General features: G+C 35.3%; 1 protein-coding gene across 2 annotated transcripts in view; it reads left to right on the top strand.

Moving 5' to 3' along the window:
* The window catches only part of cn (Kynurenine 3-monooxygenase cn), a 105,429-nt gene extending 90,793 nt beyond the window's left edge, over positions 1-14,636 (top strand). The window contains exons 11-13 of one of the 2 annotated variants that reach the window (XR_016548691.1): positions 2,011-2,112; positions 7,269-7,328; positions 14,171-14,242. Coding sequence is in view for 1 of the 2 variants with exons in the window: in XM_090396910.1 (XP_090253036.1) it covers positions 2,011-2,112; positions 7,269-7,328; positions 14,171-14,296 (288 nt within the window). In the remaining variant the exon portion in view is untranslated. Of the gene's footprint in view, positions 1-2,010; positions 2,113-7,268; positions 7,329-14,170 lie in introns of both variants that reach the window. The other variant, XM_090396910.1, reaches the window with a different exon arrangement.
* The last annotated feature ends 341 nt before the right edge of the window (positions 14,637-14,977 follow it).

A 14,977-nucleotide genomic window follows, 5' to 3' on the forward strand; every position in this document is an offset into this window, starting at 1 on the left:
AACACTCTCAGTGTTCAGTGCCCCTACATTATCTCTGAAGTCTGGCAGTCCCATAATCTAAATATGACGCAACTTCACACTTATCAAAACATCGTGGATCACTGATACAAACGTAATATCTTATTACGCTTTCATGTTCTTAGTCTTTTAAATTTGTCTTTCTTCGTTTTCAGATTTCTTAGCTTTTAATGTATTTTTAAGTCCGATCGATTTTTATTTTATTTTTTTCCATTGCGGTTTGTATCCTAGTTTTTTTTTTTTACTTATCATCAATATCATACTCCATCATTGATTTATTTATATGATTTTTCTCCCTTTAGTGCATCTTTTAATAATATATTTTATTATGTTTACAAGTTCTTAGATCTTTTAGATTAATATTTTTTCTTATACTTTAAGTGTTTAGATTTCACATGTTTTAATGTACTTTTGTAATCTGACTGCCCCATCTTTATTTTATTTCCTTTCCGTTTTTTTTTCTTGCTGTATACCTATCATTAGTATTTATTTATCCATCATTTATTATCATCACATTTCTACTCATTCACTATTCATTTATTTTGTTTAACCATCTTTTACACCAATTTTAATAAATTTAACCTCTAGGAAACTAAAAATGAATTTCTTTCTAAAGATTTTATTGTCAATACAAAAAACGACGGCAATGATATCGATTTGTGGTCGCTTTTGTGAAGGTTTATAATACGTTCTTAATATAAAAATAGTTGTAGCCAAAAACATTTATTAATGTAGGGAGCTCCACAGAATAAAGCTTTGCTTATCACTTCATACTAAAGACGAGAGAAAGGAGATGCATGAAGCATAGATTCGGCGATAATACTATAAATATTTTTTAATTCTAAAAAAAATTTTAAAAAAAAGATTACATTCAAATGAAATTCAGCCAATGTTTGTAACTGATATCATTTGCCTCAGTACATGTCAAAACATAAAATTCTACCATTTTTTTCTTTATAATCATATAAATTCTTTATAATTTGTGTCCATTTATCTGCCTTTCTGTAAAATCATTTCGTAGCATCTCGTAGGTATTGTTTTCGAACACGCTTCAACAATAATTCAACAATTTTCGCAAGAAAAATTGCTCTTTCTATGAATTATGACAGAAATCGTGGAAAAATTATCTGTGAATTTTTTTTCTCTCGATCAATTGCTTTTACGACGAATTGTACAATGAATTATTGTTCGATGAATTCATGATGCAAAATTAGGTAAAATAATAGTTAATCAAGGCGATGTGGAAAGCTTGCAGGACGATTTAAATAGGTTGTCAATATAGGTAAACGTTATTGGTATCAGTTCAATATGAAGAAATGTAAAGTTATGCATTTTGGGATAAATAGGTAACTTTACATTTCTTAATGTGAGTCTTCGGACTCCATGGAGGTGTCCGTATAATAATAATAATAATTATTATTATGAATAGTTCGTTCGATGAATTGCCATTTGATAAACTATCTTTGGATTGACTGCTTTTTGATGAATTTTCATGGAACCAATTTCCAGAATAAAAAAATATTGCTGGTATTAGGTAGGCTAATTTACCTTCATATTGAAAAGCTCTTATAAAGTTACTCAAGTCCAACAGAAATTCGAACTCCAACCCTTTCCAATGAAAGGACAAATGTCACAGCATTTTCTACTCTTGACTGACTAAGACTTTCCTTGCCTCTACCTAATTCCCTACTTAATAATCAGATTTTGGGTTATGCCTGAATTACATTCTGTTATATCATATCGCAAGTGTAACCAAGAGCTGGAATAGTTATTCATTATTAATAATGAATATCATAATTATAAATTATACGAAATAACAATCCCTTTCTTAGGATTTTTAAACAACTAAATGTTTCATTGAAATCAATTGGGATTTATTGTGTGTATATATAGAACATAATTTGTTTAATATTTGGATTAATTATGGTGATATATTTAATCCATTATCTTGGATTATTCCACAATCATGCATGTTATGTTATGTAATTTCAGATGAGGGATTTAGTAAATTCCACTTCGTTCCTTCTCAGAAAAAAAATAGATGGACTGTTGAATATATTATTTCCTGGATCATGGATACCATTGTATAGTATGGTAAGTGGCGTTTGAAGTTTCTGAAAATAAATGAATTATGAAAATGAATGCGTTACACTATTTACTGGTCTTAATGAATATTAGGACCAGTAAATAGCGTAAGTAAAAGAAAGACTTTTAATGGGATTACATTGATCAAGTGCATATAATAAACAACTAAGTTATTCCAACTAGTTTCACCAACTAAGGCTGTTGGCATCTTCAGGGTACATAACTGATGTAAGGCACTAAAAAGTAAAAAACTGTTACAAACTATAATCAACCGATTCCAATTATATTAAACAAAGAACAGAGCGCGTACAATACATTCATAGAGTGTGGATGATATCACTTGTTGTTATTTAGGAACGTTCTATAGTTGGCACTATAATTCAGTTCTGGCGAGTTGAAGGATCTGATAAGGGTCTTCCAGATCACGGGCAAGATTAGTCCTTGGTTCCTGTTAAGGTTTTGTATATTTTTTGTATATTTTTGTATATTTTGGGGAGCGGAAGTCCTCCTCCATGTAAGGAATTGTGCTTCTATCCCACTCTATGGTATGGTTCGTTCTTGAGAAATGAAAAGCTAACCCCGATTTTTCTTCTCTGTTATTATTGACGTCACCTATGTGTTCTTTTTGCCTAATTTCAAGGCTCCTTGAAGTTTGGCCGATGTAATTCAAGCCGCACGAGCAGGGTATGTTATAAACTCCAGCATATTTTGAGAAAGAATGGCTATCCTTTGGAGATCTTAAGAATTGTCTAATCGTTTCTGTGGGTTTAAAGGCCACTCTTATTTTATGTGGTCTAAGGAGTCTAGCAATCTTATTGGAAACTGTCCCTAAGTATGGAATGACGATGGTAGAAATATAACATATCATCTTGTTGTCTTTGTCGGGGTTCAGAGAAAAGTATCTTGTGGACGAGTCTTCGAGGAAATCCATTCATGGTAAGGTTGGTGGATATCAGGGATAGTTCTTCCTGGAGGTCTTGTTGATCTGTTGTAAGGAGAGAGGCACGGTTCTTCAACATGTGTACAATACTAAGTTTCTGAGAAATATGGTGTGAGGAAGTGAAATGTAAATAATGTCCTGTATTGGTAGGTTTGCGGTAAACTGAGAGGTTGATACCACCATAAACTACAAATATGCTGGAGTTTATAACATACCCTGCTCGTGCGGCTTGAATTACATCGGCCAAACTTCAAGGAGCCTTGAAATTAGGCAAAAAGAACACATAGGTGACGTCAATAATAACAGAGAAGAAAAATCGGGGTTAGCTTTTCATTTCTCAAGAACGAACCATACCATAGAGTGGGATAGAAACACAATTCCTTATATGGAGGAGGACTTCCGCTCCCCAATTTTTAAGGAGGCCACAACAGTTGCCCGCTGTATACAAAACCTTAACAGGAACCAAGGACTAATCTTGCCTGTGATCTGGAAGATCCTTATCAGATCCTTCAACTCGCCAGAACTGAATTATAGTACCAACTATAGAACGTTCCTAAATAACAACAAGTGATATCATCCACACTCCATGAATGTATTGTACGCGCTCTGTTCTTTGTTTAATATAATTGGAATCGGTTGATTATAGTTTGTAACAGTTTTTTACTTTTTAGTGCCTTACATCAGTTATGTACCCTGAAGATGCCAACAGCCTTAGTTGGTGAAACTAGTTGGTATGACTTAGTTGTTTTTTATATGCGCTTGATCAATATAATCCCATTAAAAGTCTTTCCAGAGCTTTTTGGTCAAGAAAATTAAACATTTTTTAGCGTAAGTAATAGTTTTGTTATCTGAGCAAACCAGAAATTGTTAATATTTTAAGTAATATGTTGTAGGCTGTTATTAACATTAAAATGCATTAAAATTCTTTGAATCGGCAAGCTATCGTTGAGGTGTGTATGTAAATCGACGATATGGGATTTTTTTTAATTTTTAGAACACATGATCGCTTTTTATTTAATCCTTAAAAAGTGTTGTAAATTTAGTACGCGCTTCTGTCAGCAACACGCGACAAAAAAAACTGCAAAGAGTATTGGTGGTGGTGGTTATTGAAATATGTTTTATCTCCAGTGGCATTTGTACATTTGCACTTTAATGCGTAGGTGATCAAATATTAGTTGGTCGCCTCCATTGGATGCGACCAGTAAAGTCATAGTGAAATATAGTACTTCCTGTAAAGTTGTAGCGGAATATGTCTTTACATGGAGTGTATTAAACAGAATTAAACTGAATAGCATTTTCACAAGTTGTATTTCTCTTATGATAATGAATTATTGTTACCGGTCACAAGAGATAGAGAACTAATGAAATACAGATTTTATGACTCTGTATAGCTTCTTATTTTACGAGGACTGATCAAAACTATCCTGGACACTTGTGTAGGAAAATTAAAGCAAATGCAACTTACTTAGATTTATCTCCTTTGGGTTATACCCGAATTACATTATGTTATATCATATCGCAAGTGTAACCCAAGATCTAGAATTGTTATTCATTATTAATAATGAATATATAAATTATATATTTAGTTTAATCTTTATCCAAGTGTAAGCAAACAAAGTTTGCGCCTAAAGTATCTTCAGGACTGGGGCAACTCGTGGCAAAGGCGGCCACGAGTTGCAACTGGCATATGGAAATATGCCAGTTCCAATGACGTCTGCATTTCTTCAATCTTGGTATCACCGCTGGGTCTGGCTCCCACTGAAGAGACCTCAATAAAGGTCGAAAACGGGATGGGTACTTACCCTTCCCATAATGCATAGCATTCTACATGTCTCCAAGGAGATGTGGTTTGCATTATGGGATACTAAGAAAAGTGATGAGAACTCAGTCCACCTTTGCCACGAGTTGTCCCAGTCCTGAAGATACTTAAGGTGCAAACTTTGTTTGCTTACACTTAGATAAAGGATTAAACTAAATATATAATTTGTAGTCTAACCAAGTGAAAAAACTTCGAACATCGTTCTCTAATCCAGAGTAATTTAATAATAAGGTGTGCCACCGTTTGGCAACTGGCATATGGATATATGAGTTCTGCATTGCTTCAACCTTGGTATCACCTCTGGGTCTGGCTCCCACTGAAGAGACCTCAATAAAGCTCGATACCGGTCTGGGTAGTGACCCTTCCCATAATGCATAGCATTATACATGTCCGCAAGGAGATGTGCCTTGCATTATGGGATACTAAAGACTCAGTCCACCTTTGCCACGATTTGCCCCAGTCCTGAAGATACTTCAGGTGCAAACATTGTTTGCTTACATTTGGATAAAGGTTTAAACTAAATATATAATTTATAGTCTAACCAAGTGGCAAAAAACCTCCAATAATAAATATAATAATTATAATCTCTGTTATTTCTCTTCTTGGGTTACACCGACGATTTGAAATAACAAGTACCATACAATTTAAAGTACCATCCAATTGGAAACAGCAATACTGGCATTCCTTCCGTTGTTCAGTCACCTTGGATTTGCATATTTGAGATTACAAGCTGCTTATAATAATTTTGCTGAGGTCTTGAAATCGGTTTCCCTTTGGGATTCTTGTCAGCAATGAAAGAGAAAGAAGTCTATGAAAAAAATATGTATATGGTATCTAAGAGGGGTATGAAACCACTGAAAATTTTCTTTTTGGCTAAGAATTCCTGAATACTCAGGGTACCATACTATGCGTCCTTGAACACTAAGCTCAGGAAAGTATAGAATGGCATTGCTGTGATGCAAAAACCAAGTGGCGGAAGTCCATTTTTGAGAGATCATGAACTTCATCTAAAAGTACTAGAAATAATTCCGTAGACAATCACTCTGGTTCATGATTCAACATCAAAAATAGCAGCATTTTTAGCATCTGACACGTGACGAACTTTGCAATGGAGTTTGTGCAAACTTCACTCTTTCAATACATTCAAAACTGATGAAAAATGAAAAAAGAATTTGTACCTTCTCGGGTGGGAGATATTTTACATCAGTTCCTAAATGATTGCCATTTCGATACGTTCAGTAGCTCCTTGAAAAAAATGTGACCAGATATTTCTTGCTCGGCCTTTTGTATTCAGTAGAGTGCGAATACCAAGGGAACACCGATAAACAGCATTGCCTGTCCTGACCATGTAAAACAACTGAGTGTTCTATAGATGAAAAGTAAATATACAGACAGTTCTCTCTTTGCGAGTTCTTTTTACAAGTATCCATAAAATCGAAAATATGAACATTAATTGCAAAAAATAGATGCTAAGCATTAATAAATACAGAATTTCAGCCATGCAAGTAGCTATATAATATAGTACTATTATGCCCAACTTATTGGCACAGTGATTTGTCATCCGTTTATTAATAATTTTGAAAGATTTCAAAAATCAGCAGAAACAAATTGAAACAGAAGCGGTTGTTAACATTGCTAACTAATTGCAGCTTAAGGTTCCTATAACCGACGTTACCGATCTTCTTCAATCACCAAATGGAGAGCTCACAAACGAGATTTCCTTGAAATGGCAAAATGGGAAGAAGCTGAGGAAGAAACCGAAACTCCTCTTCGTTCCTTCACTCTCAAGGAAAGGAACTTGACAAAGCTGGAACTTGAACTTGAAAAACTGGAGTAAGAACTCCAGTTTTTCAAAAACTGGAGTAAGAACTCCAGTTTTTCGAACGGAATCGAACACGCAAAGTTAACAGACCTAATACATGCAGTTAATATTCTAAGTCGCCTTTTTATAATATTTTTCCCGTACTGACTTGTAAACTCATAGCATAGTAATACCGAAGGAGTGCTTTCAATCCGATAATTCGAGAGAACCCTTTTCTCTTGCTGATCAAATTCGTATTTTTTTCAGTCCTGTAATAAACAGAGTGGCTGTCTCGTACCAGACAATATAAATCATCTAACATTTAAAAACATTCACAAACACTATACGAACGTGGGATTCAATCTAAAATCCGAAGCCTGTTAATTGTAGAGTTACTACTCGGCCAGTCAGGCCCGCGGTGTTATTAAACAACATGCAAATCCATGGTGAACGTTACTTTCTCACATTTATAGCTCAGTGCTTTATTATTATTTTTATTTTAGCTGTTAATGATTGTCCTTGTATTGCAAGTGAAGAATCGCTTTCTTCAAAAATAGTTCCAAAATTTGTAACAGTCATTCTATGTTTTTGCGATCTTTTTGTAGGTAACATTTTCCAGATTAAGATATTCAGAATGTGTGAAGAGGAAACATTGGCAAGATAAGGTGGGTACACAAAAACAAGTGGTCACTGGAAAATTCTGAAGCATTTTCGATAAGAAATAAGAGAAGTGATATTTTTACCTAAAATTACTTCACTTGATGAAATTAGTGAAAATTAACATTTAAATTATTTAAGAACATGAAAATATATTTGTATAAAGGAATGAAAACTAAAAGATTATGATAATTAACACGACCGTTTTCATTGTTTTTTTTTTTTTTTTGTATTTCATATCTTACTACAGGAAAATAGTGGTCAGACTTGAATAAAGATAGCTTCTGATTGTCATTCTTACACATCACTTTTCTGTGATTTGGACCTTAAATCTCTTTTGAAATGAACATTCTTAATTCGAAGACATGATTTTTTTTCTCATTAATTTTAAGATTCGTAATACAATCCCTTGTGATAAAAACTCTCAGTGTGTTATCCTGAACTTGAAGCTAGTTTTATAATCGAACGTAGTGGAATTAAAAGATTTGTTCTGAGTGCTTATTTCTTTAAAAGGAGAATAGAAAAAGCCGCGAATCATCTTAATATTGCATTATATGGGATTGTAAATTAATGATACAGCACATGACTACAGAATGTAAACGCCATTATATGACTAGATAAATATAATAGGGTAACTGAGAAAATACCTAAAAAGGCAGATATCGAAGAACATTCAATTTTTATTACATCAGAAACATTGCTTACCTATACTTGTATATTGACATAAAAATGAAAGAATCGTGGATATCGAATGCGACGTAAATAAGCAAAGTACTTTTAATAAAAGTATCAACGCCTTTTTTTATTACAATCCCGAATTTTTATGATAATCCTAAGAAAGGTTCTGAACTTGTACGTTAGTATTGTTGATAGGCTAAATGTTCGAATTCCAGAAACCATACTGAAAAGTGTATGACTTTTCAGAGGCATGTTTAGTCCAAAGACTAAACATGGCAATTTCCCAAGGCACTTCAGACTTCCAACAGAGCGATAATCTCATACTGCACTCTGAAGTTCATGTAACGCCTAAAAACACCCATGCCACTGTAAGAGTTGATATATAAAGCAAATGCGCATTTCCACTCCATGAGCACCACACTGGCTGGTCTAGTGGACAGCCGATATCAAATAAAGATTGCCTTATTTGATTTTAGCACATTCGTGTACCCAACGAGTGCTAAATAGTATTCCCTTATAAATTTGTAAAGATCATGATAATTTGGATTAGTATACGCAACAGTATTATTTCTTATGAATAGTCAATACACCGAACACCAAACTAAGCCAAAACACCAAACTAGCGGTATATAAGACATTATTTTAAGTTATGGATCGTAGAGCTGGAGTAGAAATAAAGCACTTGAACAAAGACTAAAGACCACAGATATGAGAGTTCTGAGAAAAATTAGGGAGTGATCCGATGGCATCAATGGCAGAATCATATTAAAAATGAAGATATTAGAAAGGAACTTGAAATTATTAGCATTCAAGAATGTGTCAGCAGAGCTAATCTAAGATGGTAGATAGAATAGGTGAAGAAAGGTTAGCCACCGAATCAATCTACCTAGACCAAGGTCTAGGTGGATTGATTCGGTCAGGAGTGCCTTAGTAGCACGAAATGTTATATATGACAATATTGGAGTGGTCACAAGTAATAGATTGATTTGGTGGAAAATTGTTGATATGAGATTAATATTAATTTGAACTTAATCATGCAATGCTGTTATATTAACCTGAACATCCATTGGGGATACATATCAGGAAATTGACTATGATGAATGAATTCGCAAAGTTAGTTCTTTCCAAATCCAACAACAGTGAGTATTTAATACTGCACTATTCATAAAGTAATGTGACTGAAGATTGTGCAACTCACAATTTATTAAGATTTTATACACTTTTAAGCCTTCGTAGCTTAGTTGATTTAGTGAGGTTCAAATTCCTGTGAGGAACTATAATGTGAGGAACCTTTATCAGGTCTTTTCAATCAAATGGTGAGTTAGCGGGTCTCACACGGAAGTGGAGGTTTTTTCCTATGGGAAACTCGGGTGTTTCATCTCTCAAAATAGACAAACCGGCAAAAGAACACACGCAATGTAGAGACATAAACACTTCGGGAATATGGATTAAACATCATATTCCGTCAAATTTGGTTTCAGGTACCTAAATGGTGAATTGTGGGTCTATGCGTAAGCATAAATAAGAATCAGAGTTTACAGTTTAATCTGTCTGTTATATTCTCAGCAATGCTACAGACAAGCGTCGCAGAATGGAAATGCGCTCCTTTGTAACATAGACAGACTCTTATTTGGTGTAATCTTTTTGGACATCATTTGGAAATGTTCTTGATTGAAGTTTTCAGCCATCTACATCTCTAATAATGGATTTCAAATATTCTCAGTTCCTAGGTTTATTTATGCAACTTGTCTTTGAAATATCTCCAAAGGTAAAAAACATCGGGAAGGGTCAGCTGTGAAGAACGGTTGGATAAGGATATTTGCCCGTGATCCTGTTAACAATAAGCTGTTGTAAGCAGGTCCTGTTACATTTACGCCGTCTGCCGTGGCATAACCATGCAGCTCTGTTATTCAAGTCAATGTTTTAACTAATCTGTATTTAATAAACATCAGGTGTCATCTTCATCATAAGGGAGAGCAGTCAGCAAATCGCATTCTTCTCTGTTTAGGATCTGGTGAAAAAGTTCCTTCCTGGTATTTGCTACCCACAGTGTACATCCAGCTAGCGGTGGTTCTCCTCCTTCTTGTTTCCATTTACCTTTCTCTCTAGCATCAGACTAAGAATCTCTGGCAATAATTTATTCAGGTGAGTGATGAATATTGAAATTGCTCTGTTATCACAGTTTTTGTTAATGTTCTCTGCGTTTTTTTCCAGAACCAATCCATTTTGATAGCGATCTCTTCTATCCGATTTATTTATTAAGTTCTTCTGTTGTACTTTGTACAGCAAAGTTTAATCATTTTTATCTTTTTTCCAAGTCCACCAGTCTTAGCCGCATACAATAGAGTTTATCAATATAACATTTACAGAACAATCATAATCACAATACTGATTATGATTGTTGTTTTAAATGTATGTTATTTAACATAGTTTTCATTTTTTCAAGGGCAGATTTCGATATCCCAATTTTTTCCCCCTGTTACTTTGCTTTCAGTCAGTTTTCACAACCTTTTAGTTGGACAGACCTGGTAAGTATTCGTTTAGAAGTCGAAGAACCTTTATCAGCGATTTTCAGTTGAAGGTGAATCACCCATATTTCATATTCAGGATTTTATGAAATATTTAGGGTTGAAAAACCTGTGTTCACGCACGCACGTTCCTGAAATCGCTCCTGCTTTTACTTTGATTTTGTGCTGTATCGAACAGAAAAACTGGATGTATCTAATATCGACTGAAAACTTTACATTATCTTAAATTTTATGCATTAGAAAACGTTGCAGTTCAATAAGAAAGCCATAACACCACAACTTTAAATAATTAAGATGGCGGCACAGGACGAATTAGAGTTCTTAAATGCCCTAGATTTGCTATGTAATGTCTTTATCTCTTATATATGAGATCACTTCCGCATGATATAATGCAAGTTAAACATCGATCCAAATTGCTACGAACATCCGCTTCAATACAGTAGGTGGCGTCAACCAGCAAAGAGAACATACATTAAGGAGAAAGAAAGCTCTGAAAGCGACGATTTTCAAATATACACTGACGGAAACAAAACCGAAGGGAACGTCGGTTGTTCTTTCATTGCATACAACAGACAGTCCATTATACAAGAAAGCTGCTCTAGACAACTGAAGGTTTGGGTGTTTTTTGTTTTTTGTTTGCATTGATTTTGTGAGGGGGGGGAGTTCCCTCCTACTGTCCCTCCTCTGATCCTGTCACTTATGAGAAATGCAGAATATGGATTCCTTTACTACGGCTACTGCTAGTACTAGATAGAGTTAATACTCTACAACAGGGGTCTTCAACGCATGGCCCGCGGGCCACCTGCGGTCCGCGGAGTTCTTTGCTGTGGCCCGGCGGCCATTTTGAAAAAATAACTACTTAACATTAAAACGTGATTAAATAAAAAATAATTTCAATGAAGCTCGCGGGCCACTAAGCTATACTGCGGTATTTAGAATTGTGAGATGCTTTCCAGAATCACAAGGAACGCTGTGCATTTGATACATAAAATCCTATAAAAATAAATATTAAATAGACATGCTTCTTCAGCCATCTACCAGCGCCAAGCGATACTTAAGTACTAACGTCGCAGGTAGATGGCTGAAGCAGTAGTTCGTTCGAGTGCGCTGTCTAGTGCCTTCCAGATACATCTCGGAGGCTCTCGATACTTCGTTATTTTCATATAAATACAAGAGGATCTCATCCATAGTCAGTCGTGAACAGTGTGATATTCGTGTGTAAGCGCACGCAGGGTCGTCGTATCAGCCATAGCCTATTGCGGTTTTATATTGCCAGACTTTTTTCATTAGTGTGAGACATATTCAGGAGATAATAACCGTTACAGGGCCATTTTGGATCATTTTTGGGTTCACCTTCCATCACTATGGCGTCTAAGAGCAAAAAGCGTAAATCAAGTGATTCTTGTCGGGTTATTAAAGAAAAGTGGACCAATTTGTGCTTTTTTGTGCCGATGTGTGTGTTTAATTTGTCGTGAGTCAGTGCAGTATTAAAAGAATACAATATAAAACGACACTATGAGACAAAGCATGCGTCCAGTTTCGAACAACTTCAAGGGCGACTTCGTGTGGAAAAGTAAACCGTCTCCAAATTGATTTAAAATGCCAGCGGGAAGAGAGCGAAGCGTGCGTCAAAGTAAGTTATGTAATAGCTGAAAGAATTGCTAAAAAATCAAAAGCCTTCTTGGACGGCGAGTTTGTGAAAGAGTGTCTCATCGCTGCTGGGGATATTCTGTGTCCAAATAATAAGGAAGTGTTTAAAAAACCGAGTTTGTCTGGGGTAACTGTAGCACGACGTGTCGAAGAACTTGCCAATGACATTGAAGGAACTTTTAAAAAACGCTCGTCCGAATTTTCGTCATATTGACTCGCTTTAAATGAGAGCACAGATGTGAAGGATACAGTACAACTGACTATCTTTGTCCGTGGCATTGATCAACAATTCAATGTGACAGAAGAACTGCTAGCTTTCCTACCTATGAAGGGAACGACGAAAGGCACTGATATTCTTGAAGCCGCCAAGAAAATGCTCCAGCGTTTCGACCTCAGCTTAACCAACCTCGAGGGAGTGGTAACTGATGGCGCCCTTGCTATGGTGGAAAGAACGAAGAGTTTGTTGCTCTTCTACGGAAAGAACTGGAACTAGAAGGAAAAGATTTCGTCCATTACTACTGTTTAATTCATCAGGAGAATTTGTGAGCGAAAACTATTGGATTTGAGAATGTCATGAAAGTTATTGTGACTGACGTCAACATTATTAGGGCATTGAATCATCGTCAATTCCAAGAGTTTTTGACCCAAGAGTGTGAAGCGGATCACGGCGATGTGGTTTATTACAGTGATGTGCACTTTATTATAGTGTTGAGCAGAGGGAAGGTTCTTAAAAGAGTCTTTCACTTAAGGAGCGAAATACAGTAGTTCATGCAAGCCAAGGGGAATCCGATTGCGGAATTTAACGATCAGAAGTGGATAACAGACTTTGCCTTTGTGACTGACATTTCATTGCATATGAATGACCTAAATACGCTGCTACAATCCAAAGATCAACTGGTGCACACTCTGTTTGATCACATTAAAACTTTTGTGGCCAAGCTCAAACTTTGGGAGGCGCAATTCGCAAAAAAAGACTTAACTCATCTTCAGCTTCTCGCTGAGTCCAACTGTTCGTCTCTTAATGAATACGCTACAAAATTAGCCATGTTGCGAAGTGAGTTCGAAGAGAGATTTCGTGATTTTCGTAACCAACAGTCTTCTTTAGATTAATTTTCAATGCCATTCAGTGTCAATGCTGCCGAAATGCCTGGCTCAGTACAAATGGAGCTGCTTCAACTCCAAAACAAATCTTCTTTGAGAGAAAAATTATTCAATGTGCGCTTGCTTACATTTTACAAAGACTACATTTCTGAGGACGCATTCCTTAATCTTCGCCGGCATGCTTTGAAGATGTGCGCTTTGTTAGGAAGCACATACTTATGTGAGCAGTTCTTCTCCAGAATGAAGCATGTGAAGTCCAAAACAAGAACTCAGATTACGGACCAACATCTTGAGAATACTCTGCGCATAGCGACTTCCAACATTTATGCCAACATCGACAAGCTGGTCAAGGAAAAACATTGCCAAGTTGCCCATTGCCATTGTAAAAAATTAATGTTTTCTTCATTAAATTATCTTTTTTCAAGTATTGATTGTATTTACTTATGAGTTTATTTATTTTTATAGGATTTTATGTAAAGTATCAAATGCACAGCATGCCTTGTGAATCTGGAAGGCATCTTACAATTCTAAACACCGCAGGATAGCTTAGTGGCCCGCGGGCTTCATCGAAATTTTTAATGCGGCCCGCACTGTCTGAAAGGTTGAAGACCCCTGCTCCACAATTTCTGATACAGTTCAAGACATCTGAACATGCATTATTCCCACTTGCTTTATAATAAACAGCTCAGTCTCATTAAGGTATAGTCCCACCTGGTGATTTCTCATCCAAAATGAGATAAAGGATATCTTTTTAAATAGCAAATCTTACACAACTAAATTTAACTAAAATAAATGCAGTTGATTTTACTAGCATTAAATTTTCCTATGTTACTATTTCTTTTATTATTTCCTTGAAGCTGAGAACACTAAACGTTATTCTTTTCATCTTATAGATTCTCTCTTGCGTAATGTGGACAGGAGGAATTACTGCTTGCTGTGTTTTTCTTGCTAGAGCTGTCAGGTATGGACAAGCACTTGAAATGTTGAGATCAAGAGCATCCAATTATTTCAGGATATGATCCAGCAGAAAAAAAAGTGTTATTTAAGATTTTATTTAAGATGTTCTAAAGAGGGTTCTTTAGAAAAAAAACATTTGGGAACAACTAAGATGGACACTTTTAAGATAAGAAACGGATTTTATCATTTCTTTAAAATAATTTTTTTAATTTTGAAAAAAGATATCTTTTTGAAATTTCGAAAAATACGTTGTTTGTTTTTTTAATTAAAAAAATTGTAATATATGTCGATGAAAGTTGACGGTAATCCAGCAACTATCACTGGTATATATTCCAGAAAATATTACCGCTTTAAGGTGTATATACATACGTATCCTAAGGAATAAAATTTCTTCCAAATATATTCGCTCTTTTGGACTCTATCTTTGTGTTTAACTGATTGACTTTTCACGGTTACCAATATTAATGAGCAGCTCATACTATTAATGCTTGGGTTTTTGTTGACTGAACTACAGCTCAGACTTCTTTTTCTAGCCCCATGCATCTATATTTAATAATGTAATGTTGTAGACATACATTTCAGCACATAGAATTTCTGAAACGAAACACTTTAGTTCTTTTGCTCTACTCACATTATATCAAATAACACGCTAAATGCTTTATCACGATATATTTTCGAATATATTTAAGCAAACCAACAATGAAACAGCGATGTCAAGGAGCTGTTACTGTGAAGGCTCACAT

Source organism: Typopeltis vanoorti, chromosome 8, assembly GCF_054136105.1.
Source record: "Typopeltis vanoorti isolate ZY-2024b chromosome 8, IOZ_Tvanoo_1.0, whole genome shotgun sequence".
In the NCBI taxonomy this organism is placed as follows: Eukaryota; Metazoa; Arthropoda; class Arachnida; order Uropygi; family Thelyphonidae; genus Typopeltis; species Typopeltis vanoorti.